At 46.2% G+C, this 21,092-nt stretch overlaps 1 protein-coding gene across 1 annotated transcript; it reads left to right on the top strand.

Moving 5' to 3' along the window:
• Positions 1-615: 615 nt before the first annotated feature.
• Positions 616-18,590, top strand: dynlt2b (dynein light chain Tctex-type 2B). Its single transcript, XM_067994880.1, has 5 exons — positions 616-723; positions 7,640-7,773; positions 8,435-8,504; positions 15,245-15,308; positions 18,386-18,590. The coding sequence occupies exons 1-5, from the start codon at positions 680-682 to the stop codon at positions 18,431-18,433; spliced, it is 360 nt and encodes a 119-aa protein (XP_067850981.1). The 5' UTR covers positions 616-679; the 3' UTR covers positions 18,434-18,590.
• Positions 18,591-21,092: the final 2,502 nt, after the last annotated feature.

Genomic DNA, 21,092 nt, shown 5'->3' with positions numbered 1-21,092 from the left:
GGGATACATTTCATCCGGCCCTGGCGATTTATCTACTTTCAAAGATGCTAATCCTCTTAATACTTCCTCTCTCACTAAGTTTATCCCATCCAATAGTTCACACTCCTCCTCCTTAACTACAATGTCTGCATCGTCCCTCTCTTTTGTGAAGACAGACACAAAGTGTTCATTAAGAACCATACCACCATCTTCCGCCTCCACACATAGGTTACCTTTTTGGTCTCTAGTATATAAGATGTCTCATTTGAAAGTGTCTAAAGAGTTTGAAAACAGAGACTAAGGCAACCATTTCTTGCTGAGGTCAATTACATTTACTTTCTGACCTGGAGCCAGAAATTTACAAACACTCACCAATAACAACAACCTGAATCTACACAGTGCCTTCAAGTTATATGAATAATTGTGGGTGATTGTTCAGCAGAGGTGAATTAAAAGCTCTGCAGTTTTCTGAGGCTGATGTTTGTGCAATGACAGGACTGCTGCTCCCAGTTTAAGGTGCAGCAGAGAGGCCTTTGCGGGAACAGTAATCCCACTGTTTCTATTGAGCTGGGACAAATGGTTCGCCGGAACCAATCTGCGGCGGATTGTTTCACTCCAGACGCGGCAGTCGGTGACACAGTGCGGGGCGGAAGTGCGCCGTGTTGCCGTGGTGACGGAGCCTGGCTGCTACGGGCTGGAAATGGCGGAGAACACGTACAGCATCAGACCGGCCTTCCAGCACAGGTACACACACCGTGAGGGGCCGTATACACGGCACATCTACCCTGAGAGATCGCAAAGACGGCGCGGAGACCGCGGGAGGGGCCGTGTACACGGCGCGGAGACCGCGGGAGGGGCCGTGTACACGGCGCGGAGACCGCGGGAGGGGCCGTGTACACGGCGCGGAGACCGCGGGAGGGGCCGTGTACACGGCGCGGAGACCGCGGGAGGGGCCGTGTACACGGCGCGGATACCCTGAGAGATCGCAAAGACGGTGCAGATACCGTGGGAGTAGCCGTGTACACGGTGCATATAGAACCATAGAAAAGATACAGCACAGAAGGGGGCCATTCGGCCCATCGTGTCCGCGCCGGCTCGAAGAACAACCAGGTGCCCATTCTAATCCCACCTTCCAGCACCCGGTCCGTAGCCCTGCAGCTTACAGCACTTTAGGTGCAGGTCCAGGTACTTTTTAAAAGAGTTGAGGGTCCCTGCCTCTACCACCAATTCGGGCAGTGAATTCCATACACCCACCACCCTCTGGGTAAAAAAGTTTTTCCTCATGTCCCCTCTAATCCTTCCGCCAATCAGCTTAAATCTATGTCCTCGAGTTCTTGAACTCTCCGCTAGGGGAAACAGGTACTTCCTGTCTACTCTAACTCGGCCCCTCATAATTTTGTACACCTCAATCAAGTCTACCCTCAGCCTCCTCTGCTCCAAGGAAAACAACCCCAGCCTATCCAATCTCTCCTCGTAGCTGCAATTTTCAAGTCCTGGCAACATTCTTATAAATCTTCTCTGCACTCTTTCCAGAGCAATTACGTCCTTCCTGTAATGTGGTGACCAGAACTGCGCACAATACTCCAGCTGTGGCCTTACCAGCGTTTTATACAGTTCCATCATTACATCCCTGTTTTTGTATTCTATACCTCGGCTAATAACGGAGAGCATTCCGTATGCCTTCTTCACAACCTTATCGACCTGTACTGCCACCTTCAGGGACCTGTGCACATGCCCTCCAAGGTCTCTCACTTCCTCTACCCCTCAATATATTCCCGTTTACTGCGTATTCCCTTTTACTGTTTGCCCTCCCTAAGTGCGTTACCTCACATTTCTCCGGGTTGAACTCCATTTGCCCTTTTTCCGTCTACTCCACCAACCCATTGATATCTTCTTGGAGTCTACAACTATCCTCTTCACTATCAACTACACGGCCAACTTTTGTGTCGTCTGCAAATTTGCCAATCATGCCCCCTACATTCAAGTCCAAATCATTAATATATACCACAAACAGCAAGGGACCCAACACTGAGCCCTGTGTCACACCACTGGAAACGGATTTCCATTCGCAAGGACATCCATCGACTTTTACCCTTTGTTTTCTGTTACTGAGCCAATTTTGGATCCAATTCGCCACATTTCCCTGTATCCCATGGGCTTTTACCTTTCTGACCAGTCTGCCATGTGGGACCTTGTCAAATGCCTTACTAAAATCCATGTAGACAACATCCATTGCACTACCCTCATCAATCCTCCTTGTCACCTCCTCAAAGAATTTAATCAGATTTGTAAGGCATGACCGTCCCTGAATAAATCCATGCTGACTATCCCTGATTAAACCATGCTTTTCCAAGTGACAGTTTATCCTATCTCTCAGTATTGATTCTAATAGTTTGCCCACCACCGAGGTAAGACTGACCGGCCTATAATTGTTTGGCCTTTCCCTCGTACCCTTTTTAAACAATGGTACTAATTTTGCAGTCTTCCAGTCCTCCGGTACCTCCCCTGTATCTCGTGAGGATTGGAAAATGATCCTCGGAGCATCAGCTATTTCCTCCCTGGCTTCCTTCAATAGCCTGGGAAACAATCCATCTGGCCCTGGTGACTTATCAACTTTCAAGGATTCCAGTCCCTCTAGTACTTCCTCTCTCGTTATGTTTACCTTATCCAATATTTCACACCTCTCCTCTTTAAATACTATGTCCGGATCATCCCTTTCCTTTGTGAATACGGAGACAAAATATTCATTTAAATCCCTACCCACATTCTCTGCTTCTACACACAAATTACCCTTATCATCCCTGATAGGTCCCACCTTTTCCTTAGCTATCCTCTTGTTCTTAATGTACTGATAAAACAGCTTTGGATTTTCTTTAATCTTACTAGCTAATATTTTTTTATGCCCTCTCTTTGCTTTCCTTATTTCCTTTTTTACGTCATCCCTGTACTTTCTATACTCCTTAGGCTTTCTGCAGTATTTAGTCTTCTGTGACAGTCATAAGCTTTCTTATTCTGCTTTATCTTGCCCCGTATACTTCTAGAAAACCAGGGGGCTCTAAATTTGGCAGTGCCACCCTTTCTTTGAGGGGACGTGTCTGCATTGTACCCGTAGAATTTCACTTTTTAGTGCCTCCCACTGGCTTGCCACTGATTTCTCCTCAAGTAGTTGTGTCCAGTCCACTTCTGCCAAATCACCTCTTAGTTCTGTAAAATTTGCCTTCCCCCACTCCTTATTTAACTCTGTCCTGTGTGGAGCACAAACACCGGAATAGACAAGTTGGGCCGAATGGCCTGTTTCTGTGCTGTACATTCTATGTAATACATAGACCCAGAGAGAATTAAGACCTTACATACGTTTCGAATATGTATAGTGCGCACTTCCTGTCCACAAAACCTTACTTCCTGTTGTCACATTTTTGTGACAATTCTGTCACCTTTGTACTATTATAAATCTGCTTTCGTAGTGGGTTTTGCCTATGTAAACTCATAGTATATTTTTAAAATACCTTCCATCTGTTCGTATTTCGTGTCTACAGAACCTTCCTTCCTGTTGTCACATTTTTGTGTTGACTTTGTCCATCATACATTCCTGTGCACATTTCCCATTCAATTTTCCGATATTAAATATCAGTCATCCTGCCACAGTGTAATTACAGGCTGTGGCCACTGATGTGGCTCTAGTGCCTCCATGTAGCTTTCTCTTTAGTCAAGTTCTGCTTCTAAATGTTGGGCCAAATCTTCCTGTAAATGTCCAGCGTGTTAACGACCCAGGCCGTTTTTAATGTGCAAATCGGCCCGCACGTTCAGGGGATGACAAGATACGGCTTGAGTTGCGAATCTTCAGAACTTGGTGGCTGATTTACGCCACACCGCCGTTCGCTTCGCACAAACGGCATCACCTTAACCTCTCTTATTTTTAAGAACTTGCTGGATTTGCACATTAATTGCCCATTAAACTCACCTCAGAAACTTAGGGCTCATAATTAACAGCGTAATGCCAGTCAATCTCTCTGGCTCAGAAAGGGAACAATTTAAACTATTGAGTCTCATTCCTGCAGGTAGTAAATTTTTGTTAGAGATTTTAAATGGCCAAATTTTTAATTTTTTTCTTACTTTTCCTTCCTTCTCTTTTTTTTTCTCATTCTCCTAATCCAGTCTTTCTGTACCTGATTTGATTCTGATTCACCTGATTTCCTTCTCCGCTGTTCCTGTTTCTTTCTCAATTCTTTAATCTCACCGGTTAAGGAAATTGACTGCTGGTCCCATCGTTCCCAGATGTTCCATTGCCCTCGCCACCCCGTTATCAGCTCGCACTCTCAGCAAGTTAGGGCGCAAAAAATTCCTCGAGCTGAAGGGTGGAGGAAAATGTCTAACTCACGGGGCAGGTCGCGAGATGCCCCATTCCAGCGAGATTTGGCCCGTTATCTCTTTTTCCCCACAGTTTACTTGTTAATTAATTTTGTTTTCCCCTTTAACAGACTCTTTCAGCCTCTGACTTTCCCTCTTCCTCGCTCAATTTTTTTGTGGCCATTTAAACCTCGTTGCGTGTGGGGGCTCTGCTCCTTTCGCAAACCCCTCAGTGCTCTTCACCCTGGAGCACTGTCCCGAATCTCGACGACAACCCTGAAATATAAAAACAAAAATCTTGACAAAAAGCTTTCTTAGCTGACGCTTCAAAAAAAGAAGTTTGACAATCTGATACTAATCAGTTAATGGTAATTGAAAGTTGCTTCTAAACCTCGCAGCGCTGTTTCATTCAGGGTATTTTCATATTGAACTTCAAAATTTGTTAACAATGTCGATCGATACTGAAGCTCATTCCCCCTCTCCCCCCCCCCCCCCCCCCCAACTCCTGTCGGATATATCCCCGCTCCCTCTGTCCTGAGCTGTGCCCCCAACTTCATTTTATAAATCACTGCTGTACCTATTCCACGTCTTCCTCCCTCTGCCTCCCCAGCTCCACCATTGCAGCTTGGATTTGAAAAGACTTTTCAAGCGCACCAGCCTCGGCCTATCCCAGCTCTGCCTCCCCACGTCAACGGAAATATTTCCTGTGCCAGTCCCCAACCGGGGCTTAAGTGGGTTAAATTATGAGGACAAGTTGCATGAACTTGGCTTTGTATTCTCTTGAGTTTAGAAGATTGAGGGGTGATCTGATCAAGTTGTTTAAAATGTTAAAAGGATTTGATAGGGTAGATAGAAAGAAACTATTTCCTCTGGTGGGGGGAGTCCAGAACAAGGGGGCATAACCTTAAAATTAGAGCCAGGCTGTTCAGGAGTGATGTCAGGAAGCACGTCTTCACACAAAAAGTGTAGTGGAAATCTGGAACTCTCCCCAAAAGGTTGCTGATGCTGGAGGTCAATTGGAGCTTTCAAGAGTGAGCTAGATAGATTTTTGTTGGGTAAGGGTATCGGATATGGAGCAAAGGCAGGAAAATGGAGTTGAGGTACAGATCAGCCACGATCTAATCAAATGGCCGACCAGGCTCGAGGGGCTGAATGGCCTCCTCCTGTCCCTATGTTCCTACGTTCCATTGGTAATGAGGGTGACCTGACTGGCTTGTGCAAGAATCGGACAAACACCCAACAAAGAATTCACTCGTTTCTCTCACTCAGGGATGTGACGCATCCTCCTGTTTATTTTAAAACAAATAGTTTTGCACTATGATTGGCTTTTATCATCCATTTTGAAATATTGAGGCATTGGAGAGGGTGCAAAAAAGATTCACAAGGATGATACCAGAACTGAGAGAATATCCTCATCAAGAGAGGCTGAACAGGCTGGGGCTCTTCTCTCTAATAAAGAGAAGGCTGAAGGGTGACCTGATAGAGGTGTTTAAGATAATGATCGGGTTTCATAGAGTAGATATAGAGAAAATGTTTCCACTTGTGGAGGAGGCCAAAACTAGGGGCCATAAATATAAAATAGTCTCTAATAAATCCAATTGGGAATTCAGGAGAATCTTCTTTAACCAGAGAGTGGTGAGAATGTGGAACTCACTACCACAAGGAGTAGTTGAGGCGAATAGCATGGCTGCATTTAAGGGGAAGCTGGATAAATACATGAGGGAGAAAGGAATAGAAGGATATGCTGATAGGGTGAGATGAGGTAGGGTGGGAGGAGGCTCCTATGGAGCGTAAACACCACATAGACCTGTTGGGCCGAATGGCCTGTTACCATGCTGTAGTTTTGATGTAACTGGATGTGCATTTGGTGGAACTGTTTGCCTGCACGGCTCGTTAATGATCAAGGTTTTGGTGATGCCGAAGTTTCAGTGTTGAAATATTCTGATGGCCTGTGGTGAAGTACAAACTATTGGGCAACTTTGTCATATGTTTCGGAAGAAGAGAGCTCCCAGCAACTCAGGGATTCCTGTTTAAACAAGAGGCCCACACCGAAAACTCCTCTGTTTCAGCTGGTTAATCCGGTGAGTGCCTGAGCCATGCAGGCCAGCAACACTCTGGTCGATACCGGGTTACCTGTCTCAGGCGGTCTGCTACAAATGGTCCTGGCGCCCCGGTATAGGGAGGGAAGGTCAGCTTCTGACTGGGATCCAGCAATCCCTGCCGGGCGTACACGGGGCTGTCGAGAATCAGGTCCCCCCCCCCCCCCAGCAACCAGTTCCACAGGAATAGAGGTCTCGGGTAAATCAGGGATTCCTGTTTAAGCGGGAAAGTTGCATTTAAAGTTTGTCTGCCCAGCCTCAGGATCTTGACTCACTCACCTTTTTGTTTCTTTACTTGTCCCATTACCACCCCCTTTTGCTTTGCACCATCATCCCTATTGTCATTTAATCACGCCTGCCCTCCAGCCCATCAGAGACCTTCCCTTTTGTTCTTTCCTTTCCTTCCCTCTCCACTTTTTCCCTCGCTCTGTATTTGCTTATAAACTGTTAGATCTCTATAACATCTTCCAGTTCTGATGAAAGGTCATCGACCTGAAACGTTAACTCTGTTTCTCGTTCCACAGATGCTGCCCGACTTGCTGAGTGTTTCCCAGCATTTCCTGTTTTTATTTCAGATTTCCAGCATCTGCAGTATTTTGCTTTTTGTAGAAGTATAGGGAGCGGGACAAGGTCAAGAGTGTCTGTACCCCAGTAGCTTTAGGAGAGATGAGGAAAGAATTGGCAAACCAAAAGTCTGATGGCATAACTGAATACACCAGAAATGCTTCAGTCTTTTATTAGTTGTAAAACAATTAAAGCCCTGGTATAATATTATGAGGGCCTGGATAGATAGATGGATAGGAAGGACCTATTTCCCTTAGCAGAGAGGTCAATGACAAGGGGGTATAGATTTAAAAGTAATTGGTAGAAGGATTAGAGGGGAGCTGAGGAGAAATTTTTTCACCCAGAGGTTGGTGGGGGTCTGGAACTCACTGCCTGAAAGGGAGGGAGAGGCAGAAACCCTCAACTCATTTAAAAAGTACTTGGATGTGCACTTGAAGCACCGTAACCTACAGGGCTACGGACCAAGTGCTGGAAAGTGGGATTAGGCTGGATAGCTCTTTTTCAGCTGGCACAGACACGATGGGCAGAATGGTCTCCTCCTGTGCCGTAAATTTCTATGATTCTAATAAGGGTGTGCACATAGTGCAATTTATGTGTAAAAACTTGCGTGTAAAAAAAAATGTCCTAATGGTTAACACTGTTGACACCAGGTTCAAGACTGCCATAGTAAAAGGAAAGATCAATAATGTGCTGAAGGAGGAGCTAACAAACAAGCTTTATGACCCGGAGGAAGTTCCCAACATGACTAAGAAGATTGCAGAGGCCATAAAGACTGAAGTAAAAGGTACGGTAGACCCATAGTGATCCTTGTGGTCTGCATTGCGTAGGCATCTTTAGGAGTCACAAGTTGGGTGAGGTGGGACTGCAGCATTACAGTCCCGTCCTCATCTACATAAAGTCTCACGCACCCATTATCCCTTCCCTTGCTGAGTTCCGCTATCTGCCCATGTCCCAGCAGATTGATTTTAAAATCCTCACCCTCAAATCCCTCAGTGGCCTCAACCTGCTGCGTTCCGCTCCTGTCCTACATCCCTGCCGACACGCACCTTCTGTTGCCCTGACCCCAATCCAACACTCGTCTTCCACTCCCTCCCTCCCTCCGCTCCACCACCGAAGGCCATCCCTGCTCTCTACAACGTTCTTCCCAGAACACCCCGCCCCTCTCTCTCCACACCTTCAGCAGTCTCCTGGTAGCTCTCCTCTTCAACCACACGTCCAGCTCCACCTTCCTCATTCCCTTTTCCTGCTTTCTTTTGTCCAGCTCGTTCCCCAACCTGTTTCCTCTGCCCTGTAAAGGCCTTTCTGTCTGTGAGGAATGCTAAAAGAAAATTTAGCTATTGTATCATCAGGAGAGTCGATAAACATTTAATGTACATAGGTCTGATGTCCAATGATGAGGAGCTCAAAAAACCATTTTGTTTTGTGCTTGTGTCCTGTTTCCACAGAGTGTGCATTTGAGAGATACAAACTGGTGGTACAGGTCGTCATTGGAGAGCAGCGAGGTGAAGGAGTGAAGTACGTGGTCTCCTTACCTTAATTTGCTTTACGTTTGCTCGTGTGATTATTTTTGCTTCCCATTCCCTCCTTGTCCTAAGGCGCTCTATACTTGCTACGGTATGGTTTCACCTTGCCTGAGTGGTTATTTTTTCTTTCTTGCATGAGCCTCGGTGGTGAGTGTTGGCTGGCTATTTGGCAAGGAGAGCATCACACAGGTGCACTTTCCAGCAAGTGCCTCTGGAGGGCGAGAAGGAGCAGGAACAGCAGCTGATTGTTGCTTCCTAACTGGCTGGTGCTGAGGCCAGTTGTAGCGCCCCCTAATGGCACTCAATGAAACCGGCTAACTCAGCACAGACTAAATTTCGAACCGATAACATTGCTGAGGCGTTGAGTGAGTTATTTTAATTTTAATCGTGTTTACACTATTTGTCTTGTTCAGATAATAGACATAAGAAATAGGAGCAGGAATGGGCCATATGGCCCCTCGAGCCTGCTCCACCGTTCAATCAGATCATGGCTAAGCTTCGACCTCAACTCCACTTTCCCGCCCGATCCCCATATCCCTCAATTCCAAAAATCTATCGATCTCAGTCTTGAATAGACTCAACGACTGAACATCCATAGCCCTTTGGGGTAAAGAATTCCAAATATTCACAACCCTCTGAGTGAAGAAATTCCTCCTCATCTCAGTCCGACATGTCCGAACCCTTATCCTGAGACTATGCCCCCTAGTTGTAGACTCTCCAGCCAGGGGAAACAGCCTCTCGGCATCTACCCTGTCGAGCCCCCTCAGAATCTGATATGTTTCAATGAGATCACCTCTCATTCTTCTAAACTCCAGAGAGTATAGGCCCATTCTACTCAATTTCTCCTCATAGGCCAACCCTCTCATCCCAGGAATCAATCTAGTGAACCTTCATTGCACCGCCTCTAAGGCAAGTATATCCTTCCTTAGGTAAGGAGACCAAAACTGCACACAGTACTAAAAGTATGGTCTCATCAAAGCCCTGTACAATTGCAGCAAGACTTTCTTACTCTTGTACTCCAACCTCCTTGCAATATAGGCCAACATACTATTTGCCTTTCTAATTGCTTGCTGTACCTGCATGTTAACTTGTGTTTCTTTTACGAGGACACCTAAATCCCTCTGAACGCTAACATTTAATAGTTTCTCACCATTTAAAAAATACTCTGTTTTTCTATTCTTCCTACCAAAGTGAATAACCTCACATTTCCCAACATTATACTTCATCTGCCACCTTCTTGCCCACTCACTTAACCTGTCAATACTCTTTTCAGACTCTATGTGTCCTCCTCAGAGCTTACTTTCCCACCTAGCTTTGTATCATCAGTAAACTTGGCTACGTTACACATTAATATAGATTGTAAATAGCTGAGGCCCAAGCACCGATCCTTTTTTTTCTTTGTTCATGGGATGTGGGCGTCACTGGCGAGGTCAGCATTTATTGCCCATCCCTAATTGCCCTTGAGAAGGTGGTGGTGAGCCGCCTTCTTGAATCGCTGCAGTCCGTGTGGTGACGGTTCTCCCACAGTGCTGTTAGGAAAGGAGTTCCAGGATTTTGACCCAGCGAAGGAACGGCGATATATTTCCAAGTCGGGATGGTGTGTGACTTGAAGGGGAACGTGCAAATGGTGTTGTTCCCATGTGCCTGCTGCCCTTCTAGGTGGTAGAGGTCGCGGGTTTGGGAGGTGTTGTCGAAGAAGCCTTGGCGAGTTGCTGCAGTGCATCCTGTGGATGGTACACACTGCAGCCACTGTGCGCCGGTGGTGAAGGGAGTGAATGTTTAGGGTGGTGGATGGGGTGCCAATCAAGTGGGCTGCTTTGTCCTGGATGGTGTCGAGCTTCTTGAGTGTGTTGGAGCTGCACTCATCCAGGCAAGTGGAGAGTATTCCATCACACTCCTGACTTGTGCCTTGTAGATGGTGGAAAGGCTTTGGGGAGTTGGGAGGTGAGTCACTCGCCGCAGAATACCCAGCCTCTGACCTGCTCTTGTAGCCACAGTATTTATATGGCTGGTCCAGTTAAGTTTCTGGTCAATGATGACCCCCAGGATGTTGATGGTGGGGGATTCGGTGATGGTAATACCGTTGAATGTCAAGGGGAGGTGGTTAGACGCTCTCTTGTTTGAGATGGTTATTGCCTGGCACTTGTCTGGCGCGAATGTTACTTGCTACTTATCAGCCGAAGCCTGGATGTTGTCCAGGTCTTGCTGCATGCGGGCACGGACTGCTTCATTATCTGAGGGGTTGCGAATGGAACTGAACACTGTGCAATCATCAGCGAACATCCCCATTTCTGACCTTATGATGGAGGGAAGGTCATTGTTGAAGCAGCTGAAGATGGTTGGGCCTAGGACACTGCCCTGAGGATGTCCTGGGGCTGAGATGATTGGCCTCCAACAACCACTACCATCTTCCTTTGTGCTAGAGTTTTCCCCCTGATTCCCAATGACTTCAATTTTACCAGGGCACCTTGTGGCACCCCACTATTTACAGCCTGAGAATGACCTGTTTATCCCTACTTTCTGTTTTCTGTCCGTTAACCAATCCTCTATCCATGCTAATATATTACCCCCAACCCCATGAGCCCTTATCTTGTGTAACACCCTTGTATGTGGCACCTTATCAAATGCCTTTTGAAAATCAAAATATACTACATCCACTGGTTCCCCTTTATCTAACCTGCTAATTACATCCTCGAAAACCTCGAATAGATTTGTTAAGCACAATTTCCTTTTTATAAAACCATGTTGACTCTGCCTAACCATGTTATGATTTTCTAAGTATCCTGTTATCACTTCCTTAATAATGGATTCCAGCATTTTTCTGACGACCAATGTCAGGCTAACTGGCCTTTAGTTCCCTGTGTTCTCTCTCCCTCCTTTCATGAATAGCAGTTTTACATTTGCTACCTTCCAATCCATTGGGATCATTCTAGAATCTGGGGAATTTTGGAAGATCACAACCAATGCATCCACTATCTTTGCATCCACCACTTTTAGAACCCTAGGGTATAGGCCATCAGGTCCAGGGGATTTGTCGGTTTTTAATTCCATTAATTGCTCTAGTGCTTTTTCTTTACTGGTATTAATTACTTTTAAGCTCCTCACTCATTAGACCCTTGGTTCCCCACTATAACTGGTATGTTTTTTGTGTCTTACACTGTGAAGACAGATACAAAATTTTGTTTAACTTCTCTGCCAATTCCTTAATCCCCATTATAATTTCTCCTGTCTCAGTCTGTAAGGGACCCAAGTTTTTTGCTAATCTCTTCCTTTTTACACACTTGTAGAAACTCTAACAATAATTTTTTTTCTATTTCTTGCTAGTTTACTTTCATATTCTATTTTTTCCCTTTTGATTAATTTTTTAGTTATCCTTTGCTGGTTTCTAAAACTCTCCCGATCCTTAGACTTACTACTCTTCTTGGCAAAATTAGAAGCCTCTTCCTTTAATCTAATACTATCCTTAACTTCTTTCGTTAGCCACGGATGGATCACTTTTCACCTGGAGTTTTTATTTCTCAATGCAATGTATGTTCGTTGACAATTTTGAAATATTTCTTTAAATGTTTGCCATTGCTTATCTACCGTCATACCTTTTAATCTAATTTCCCAATCTACCTTAGCCAATCACCCCTCATACCTATGTAATTGGCTTTATTTAAGTTTAAACCTCTGGTTTCGGACTTAAGTATGTCACCGGAATGCACTGCCAGGGTGGTGGAAGCAGATGCAATAGTAACTTTCAGAAGGGGAAAAATTTGCAGAGCAATGGGGAAAGAGCAGGGGAGTGGGAATAATTGGATAGCTCTTTAAAAGAGCCGGCGCAGCCACGATGGGCCGAATGGCCGCCTTCTGTGCTATATGATTCTATGAATATCTAGGAGCACCTTCGATTTATTAAGTAGATCCCTGATGTTTGAAGATGTGGACTCTCCGCTCTTTCACACACACAGTAGGAATGAGGGAATCTCAACTACATTCTCAACATATCTGGGAGGTTCATTTTAACATTTCTCACACATTACTGGACATTGTTGAAGAAATAGTTTGTCATTTGATCCTTCTCTTCTCTAGCCTCCAGTTAATCAATCTCCCTCCCTGTTTTATAATTACTGCCATGGTCAGTGTTCATTATACTTGGCTCTCTTGTTCCACCTACCCTCCAAGCAATCTATCCTAAATGCTTTTCCTCCTCGTTACCTCCTCACTCTGTTGGAATCAAGATTCGTCGCACTGTCTTCCGCTCTTTCAAAAGACCTTCGAACTGTGGAACTCTTTACCTTCCTCGGTTTCCCGTGCGATCGTTGAAACTTCAGCACAGGATGAGACCATTTAGCCCAGTGTACATACACTGGAATTCATTTCCCCATCTGGACTGTTTTAATCTAATCCAATTTCCCTGCTCTTTCCCCGTAACCTTCAATATTTTCTCTCTCAAGTGTTTATCTAATTCCCTGTTAAATATCCTGATTGACTTGGCATCGCAATGGCCACTTACAGTAATGTATTTCAAATCTAATAACCTCCCCTTGATGTTCCTAGTGCTAATGCTAAAAATATGTCCCCATATTACCAATTCACCAATCAGGCAAATAACCTTTCACTCTCTGCACTCTCAAACCCTTTCAAAACTCTCTGTACGAAGAAGAGCTTCCTGATATCAATTCCTAAATTCATTTTGTTTTATTATTTTGAGCCTGTGTTACTGCTGCAGTTTAATTTGAAGCCATGTTACAGATTTACTATTTCATAGACTGTTTGTGAGCTTTCCTCTTTTAAAGACTGAGAACCCAAAGTTTTCCCTCCCCCAAGTCTTCCCTCACTCCTGTAACGCTGTGAATCAGTCTCATGGCTGTTTTCTGCTCAAGAAAGAACTTGCATTTATACAGCACCTTTCATGAGCTCAGGTTGTCGCTTTACAGCTATTGAAGTACAGTCACTGTTGTAATGTAGGGAAACACGGCAGCCAATTTGTGCACAGCAAGTTCCCACAATAATAAATACATAATAAATACATAATCTGTTTGAGTGATGTTGGTGAAGGAGTAAATATTGACCAGAACACCAGCGAGAACTCCCCTGCTCTTATAAATAGTGGCCATGGGATCTTTTTATGTCCACTTGAGAGGGCAGACGGGGCCTCGGTTTAACGTGTCATTCAAAAGAGTCGGTACTGAACTTGGAGTGTCAGCCTGGATTATGTGCTCAAGTCTCTGGAGTGGGACTTGAACCCATGACCTTCTAACTCAAAGGTGAGAGTGATACCCACTGAGCCACAGCTGACAAGGTTAGAATAAGTTGTTCCAAATAATTATTGAATATCCTTGAGATGCATCCAAGTATCTGATTTGTCCGGTTAGTAACAATTTCTCATTGGTTACTTTCAGGGAGAGGTCAGTGGTTCATTCCTTCTCTTCGATTAATCCCACTGAATATTTCACATTCTGTTGCTTTTCCGTGTTGCTTTCTTGCACCACACAGGGTTGTCATACTGCCTATTTAGCAGCTGAGAATTATGGCTGCACAATATCACCGAGGACCGAGGAGGCAGTTCAGAGAAGGTTCTTTTTTTTTTATTCGTTCATGGGATGTGGGCGTCGCTGACGAGGCCGGCATTTATTGCCCATCCCTAATTGCCCTCGAGAAGGTGGTGGTGAGCTGCCTTCTTGAACCGCTGCAGTCCGTGTGGTGAAGGTTCTCCCACAGTGCTGTTAGGAAGGGAGTTCCAGGATTTTGACTTGGAGCATAAACACCAGCATGGACCTGTTGGGCCAAATGGCCTGTTTCTGTGCAATAAAGGAGCTCCATTTTATGCTTTACCCATAAATCTCTTCGGGGGGAAAAAGAATGATATCTGGGCTGAGTGTGCAGTCAGGACCTCCTGGCGGAGATCGATGATCCAAGGGTGCGCTGGTCGGAAAACCACAGGCCCGCTGCCCCTCATTGTCCATCCATTTAGATTAACAGGTGGAAGATCTGGGGCTGCTGACCTGCGATTTCCCAGCCAGAGATCCCTGGGGGCACCATCCTTGCCAGGAAAGCCCGATCGGTGGAAGCGGGCCTGTTATGGCAACCCAGAACGAGAGAGCGCACACAGAGGGAGAATGCTGTGACAAGAGAAACTGCTGAGAATGAATGAGTACGGGAAGGAACGGGCTCACGGCCGGGATCTAGTTGTCCGTAATTTTAATGTTCTCTTAAAGGAGAGCAACAGAGAGGAGACTGTTTTCAGCGTAGTGTTCCTAACTCGCACCAAGTCCCGTTCTCCCATCACCTCCTGTGCTCGCTGACCTACACTGGCTCCCAGTCCGGTAGCGCCTCTATTTTAAAATTCTCATCCATGTGTTCAAATCCCTCGACGTGGCCTCGCCCCCTCCCTATCTCTGTAACCTCCTCCAGCCCTCCAACCCTCCGAGATCTCTGCGCTGCTCCAATTCTGGCCTCTTGCGCATCCCAGATTTTGTTCGCTCCACCATTGGCGGCTAAGACTTCAGCTGCCTCGGCCCCAAACTCTGGAATTCACTCCTTAAACCTCTCCGCCTCTCTCTCCTGTAGGGTGCTCATTAAAGCCTACCTCTTACCTGTCCTACTATCTCCTTATGTGGCTCTGTGTCAAATTTTGTCTGATTTACACTCCTGTGAAGCGCCTTGGGACGTTTTACTATGTTAAAGGCGCTGCATAAATGCAAGTTGTTGTTGTTATATAAAACACAAGTCTTTATTTTCTTTTAGAATGGCTGCACGGTGTTTTTGGGATGCGGACACGGATAACTTTGCACAGGAGGTGTACATAAATGTAAGTGTAGGTAATACATTGATGCTGCATGTGGGAGATGTGCCTGAGGGAAAGGATCTCCTCAAGACCAGGAATTGTATTCCCTCGGCTTTGCTTTATTTCCACTAGCGTTCCCCTCTCCTGGAGGTGTTGACTCTTATTTGGATTCCACTGGTGCCCAAACTTGGTTACATAGGAATTGCTGGATGAGAAAAATCCTTGGTCCATCTAGTTCCCCTTCTACCATCCTAGTAGTCGCAGAATACAACGATAATGGAGTTGTTGACTAATCATAGCAATCAATCTCTCTCAGTTAGTTCTATAACAAGTGCCAGAGTGGGGTTTGAACTCGCATGCTCTGGATTATTTGTTCCAGGCCTCTAGAATACTAGTCCAGTAACATAACCACTACATTATCGTACAACTTCACGTGTGACTGTGGACAGTGAGTGTTGACAGACTTGTCGAACGTAAGGGGAATCACAGCCGAGCCCCCAATCAAACTCTCGCGTTGAAACCCGCACGTAAACACTTCCAGGAGGGGGTTACTGGATAACGATCGAGAGCAGGAGCTCTCTCAGATTGTCCCCCTCCCCTAGCCCAGGGGAGATGAGGGAAGTTGTAGAAACTTTGCTGATATGAGCATGTGTTTCTCAGACTCTAAAACAGATTATCTGGTCATTTATATCATTACTGTTTGTGGGATCTTGCTGTGCATAAATTGGCTGCCACGTTTCCTACCTTACAACAGTGACTCCACTTCAAAAGTACTTCATTGGCTGTAAAGCGCTTTGGGACATACAAGGTGCTAAAAAAATGCAAGTTCTTTCTTTATTTTTTGCTTGCTGCCGTAGCTAGCCCATAAAGTCGGTCATTGTTGATCATTCAGACCTTGACAGTAGAATATTTAATAACTTTTAAACACATTGTGTAGTGCTACACTGATGTAGAGGATGGCCATTGGCATTGACCATTCCCTTTGATAGTATCGAACTCTGGTTATGCTATTAGGTCTGGTGGACTTCGAGATCTTTTTGAAAAGGTCACCTCCTGTTTTGACATCAAATCTAAGATGCTACTTTAATTTTGGAACTGATATTCGGTAACTACTGATAAGCACAAAAATAAAAGAGGAGAGAGAAATAGAAGTAATGGGAAAAGAGATGGAGATGAAGGCGAGACAGTGTGATGGAGTTAAAAGAGAGTAAGACTGAAATGGAGGAGAGAGGCGGGTGCGGAGGAGAGGGAGGGAGAGGCGGGTGCGGAGGAGAGGGAGGGAGAGGCGGGTGCGGAGGAGAGGGAGGGAGAGGCGGGTGCGGAGGAGAGGGAGGGAGAGGCGGGTGCGGAGGAGAGGGAGGGAGAGGCGGGTGCGGAGGAGAGGGAGGGAGAGGCGGGTGCGGAGGAGAGGGAGGGAGAGGCGGGTGCGGAGGAGAGGGAGGGAGAGGCGGGTGCGGAGGAGAGGGAGGGAGAGGCGGGTGCGGAGGAGAGGGAGGGAGAGGCGGGTGCGGAGGAGAGGGAGGGAGAGGCGGGTGCGGAGGAGAGGGAGGGAGAGGCGGGTGCGGAGGAGAGGGAGGGAGAGGCGGGTGCGGAGGAGAGGGAGGGAGAGGCGGGTGCGGAGGAGAGGGAGGGAGAGGCGGGTGCGGAGGAGAGGGAGGGAGAGGCGGGTGCGGAGGAGAGGGAGGGAGAGGCGGGTGCGGAGGAGAGGGAGGGAGAGGCGGGTGCGGAGGAGAGGGAGGGAGAGGCGGGTGCGGAGGAGAGGGAGGGAGAGGCGGGTGCGGAGGAGAGGGAGGGAGAGGCGGGTGCGGAGGAGAGGGAGGGAGAGGCGGGTGCGGAGGAGAGGGAGGGAGAGGCGGGTGCGGAGGAGAGGGAGGGAGAGGCGGGGTGCGGAGGAGAGGGAGGGAGAGGCGGGTGCGGAGGAGAGGGAGGGAGAGGCGGGTGCGGAGGAGAGGGAGGGAGAGGCGGGTGCGGAGGAGAGGGAGGGAGAGGCGGGTGCGGAGGAGAGGGAGGGAGAGGGAGAAATGGAAGTGAAGGTGAGGAGAGCGATTGATGCGAGTGATGGAGGAGAGATAAAGAAAAGGATGTGAAAGAGGGAAAAAAGGTAAAGACATGAGTGAAGAAACAGGAAAAGGCCTTTGGACCACGAAGCCCATCACTTTTTGATATTCCCATCTTTTCACTGTATCTATCTCTTTCTAGAAACACATCTAATTGTTTCTTCATCCCATTTACACTCTCTGCCTCAGCACCCTTCCCTTGTAACTTATTCCACTACTCCATCACCCATTGACTGCTCTCCCCGTCTTCCTTTCCTACTCCTAGCATATTCATTTTAACCTTGTGAGTAACTTTGTCAATTCCCTTCATAATCTTGAAACTCCAATGAGGTCTCCTTGAAGTTTCTTTCTCTCCCTCCCTCCCCCACCCCCCCCCCCCCCCCCCCAAAAACAAACGAGCCCAACTTCCTTAACCTTCCCACAGTGTTGAAATTCCCAATACTGGGAGTCATCAGTTGCCGCTTCTGTCTCCTCTCGAGGGCATTCACATCCTTCCTGTGATGAGGTGCCCAGAACTACACATAGTGCCCCAGATGAAAGAAAAAAAACGCAAGAATTTACATTTCTATACCGCCTTTCATGACCTCAGGACGTCCCAAAGCGCTTTACAGCCAATGAACTACTTTTTGAACTGTAGTCACTGTTGCAACGTAGAGAAATGCGGCAGCCAATTTGCGCACAGCAAGATCCCACAAACAGAAATGTGATAATGACCAGATAATCTGTTTTTAATGTTATTTGAGGGATAAATATTGGCCCGGGACACCGGGGAGAATTCCCCTGCTCTTCTTCGAAATAGTGCACGTGGATCTTTTACGTCCACCTGAGAGGGCAGACAGGGCCTCGGTTTAACCTCTCTTTCGAAAGATGGCACCTCCAACAGTGCAGCACTCCCTCAGTACTGGCACTGGGAGTGTCAGTCTGAATTATATGCTCAAGTCTGACCAGTGCCTTGTACAGCGATAGTAATGACTTTATGTTGAACCAGTTTTGATGTGTAGTATGCATCGTTACTGGGTATTAATCAGGTTTGTCTGCTTTCAGGAGAGCCTGTTCTGTGTTGCTGCTGCCTTTGGCTGCTACTTCTACTAGCAGACTTCAAGAACCCAAACGGAGCCAGTGCTGTCATTAAATGTCTTTAATATGTGAATATCTTAAAGGTTTTGCACCTGTACAATAGGTTTTATAGAGTTGTATAATGTAATAGCTCGTACCATGTGTATGGAAATATACTATGGAAAAAGATCAATGTGATTTTGTTCAAATTGTTGTCTCTGATCATATTATATACTCCTGCACAAAGTTTGAACAGAAAATGCTGGAAGTATGTAGCATGTATGTCAGCGTCTGGAGAAAAAAAAAGATAGGTTCACTAGATTGATACCTGGGATGAGAGGGTTGTCCTAAGAGGAGAGATTGAGTAGAATGGGCCTATACTCTCCGGAGTTTAGAAGAATGAGAGCTGATCTCATTGAAACATATAAAATTCTGAGTGGGCTTGACAGATGCTGAGAGGATGGTTCCCCTGGCTGGAGAGTCTAGAACTAGGGGTCATTGTCTCAAGATAAGGGGTGGGCGATTTAGGACTGAAATGAGGAGGAATTTCTTCACTCAGAGGGTTGTGAATCTTTGGAATTCTCTACCCCAGAGGGCTGTGGATGCTGAGTCGTTGAATATATTCAAGGCTGAGATCGATAGATTTTTGGAGGAATCAAGGGATATGGGGATCGGGCAGGAAAGTGGAGTTGAGGTCGAAGATCAGCCATGATCTGATCGAATGGCGGAGCAGTCTCAAGGGACCGTATGGCCTACTCCTGCTCCTATTTCGTATGTTTATGTTCTTATATTAACATTCTGGGTGTAAACACCTCTTCAGAACTGGAAACTCTCATCCAGTTCCAGTTATGATAGAGATTACACACCCAAACTACTGTGTGCCTTGCTCCTATCAAACAGGCACAAAAGAAAATCTACCCTTTGTCAATCTCTGCTTACCCCCCAAAAAATGTTGCCATAACCTTGTTTCTGTTTAATGAGGGAGGAATGTCAGAAACTCCATGTTCGTTTCAGGATTCAAAGGTGAGGAAGTGATGCTTCAGTTTTACAGAACCTTGGCCAGACCCAATCTGGAGTCCTACATTCAGTTCTGGGCTCAGATCTCAGGAAGGATATATTGGCCTTGGAAGGGGGTGCAGCGCAGATTCACCAGAATGATACCTGGATTACATCACCTCTCAACCTTCTAAACTCAAGGGAATACAAAACTAAGTTTACGCAACCTGTCCCCGTAATTTAACCCCTTGTGCCACACTATCATTTATCAACCTCAAGCGTTGGGTCACAAGTGGAGTCAAAGGCAATATATGCATGACACATCAGATTAGGATGAGGAGCATGTCCCAGTGTAGGTGATGCAATATGGAATGAGAGGCAGGGAGTCTGAACTCCAAGCATATTGGGTCACAAATGGAGGTGGGGAGAACATTGGAAGCTGGTTTAACTTTTTAAAAAATTTGTTCATGGGATGTGGGCGTCGCTGGCAAGGCCAGTATTTATTGCCCATCCCTAATTGCCCTTGAGAAGATGGTGGTGAGCCGCCTTCTTGACAACTGAGTGGCTTGCTAGGCCATTTCAGAGGGCGATTAAGAATCAACTCTGTTGCACGCCCCACTGATCAGTTTAGTGAGAAATCAATACGGACTAAAAGAACTTGACAGAGGAGTGATCTAAGGGAACTTGGAGTGGGGCCAAAGGGAATCAGAACACAAAGACAGAGGAACTATTGAGCTGTCGTATAGAATTTCTCAGTTACGCATAGGACACTGCACTATGTTGGGATCATTGTTTCTCATAAGTAGAAAATATTTGGAACTCCTGAGCTTGTCTGAACAAGTTGTGAAGATCTTTCTCACAAGCCCTGGGTGAGCTTTGCTTTTGTTGCGCATGTAAAAACAGTATCATTAACAAAGCAGAAGGATTTCCTTTCTTAAAAAAAAAAAACACCATTCTATATATAGCGATCGGAGAAATTCTCCCCTACTGTGTTTATGACGTAAACTAATTCACCTAGAAATTACTGTTGGTAATATTGAAAGACTAGCATTTATATAGAACCTTTTATGTTCTCGGGACGTCCCAAAGTACTTCACAAACAATGAAGTACTTTTTGAAGCGTAGTAACTGTTGTAATGTAGGGAAACGTGGCAGCCAGTGCACAACAAGGTCCCACAAACACCAATAAGCAAATCTGTTTTAGTGATGTTTGTTGAGGGGATAAATATTGGCCAGGACACCAAGGGAGAACTCCCCTGTTCTACTTTGAATAGTGCCATGGAATCTTGTATGTCCACCTGAAGGGGCAGATGCAGCCTCAGTTTAATGTCTCATCCAAAAGACGGCACCTCTGACAGTGCAGCACTCCCTCAGTACTGGCACTCAGCCTAGATCACATGCTCAAGTATTGGTGGATGAACAAATGATGAGGTGTCAGTCTTGTGGCTCAGTGGCAGCATTCTTGTTTCTGAGTATTGTCTTTCGGATGAGACATTAAACCGAGGCGCCGTCTGCCCTCGGCACTATCCAAAAAAGAGCGGGGGAGTTCTCCCGGGTGTCCTGGCCAACATTTATCCCTCAACCAACAGCTAAAACAGACGATCTGGTCATTTATTTCATTGCTGTTTGTGAGATCTTGCTGTGCGCAGATTGGCTGCCACATTTCCTACATTCGGGGGTTCTGTAAGTAACACCTCTA

This window comes from Heptranchias perlo, chromosome 13 (assembly GCF_035084215.1).
Source record: "Heptranchias perlo isolate sHepPer1 chromosome 13, sHepPer1.hap1, whole genome shotgun sequence".
NCBI classification, from domain to species: domain Eukaryota; kingdom Metazoa; phylum Chordata; class Chondrichthyes; order Hexanchiformes; family Hexanchidae; genus Heptranchias; species Heptranchias perlo.
Note: the sequence above shows the minus strand (reverse complement) of the source record. Positions and strands in the feature narration are given on the sequence as shown.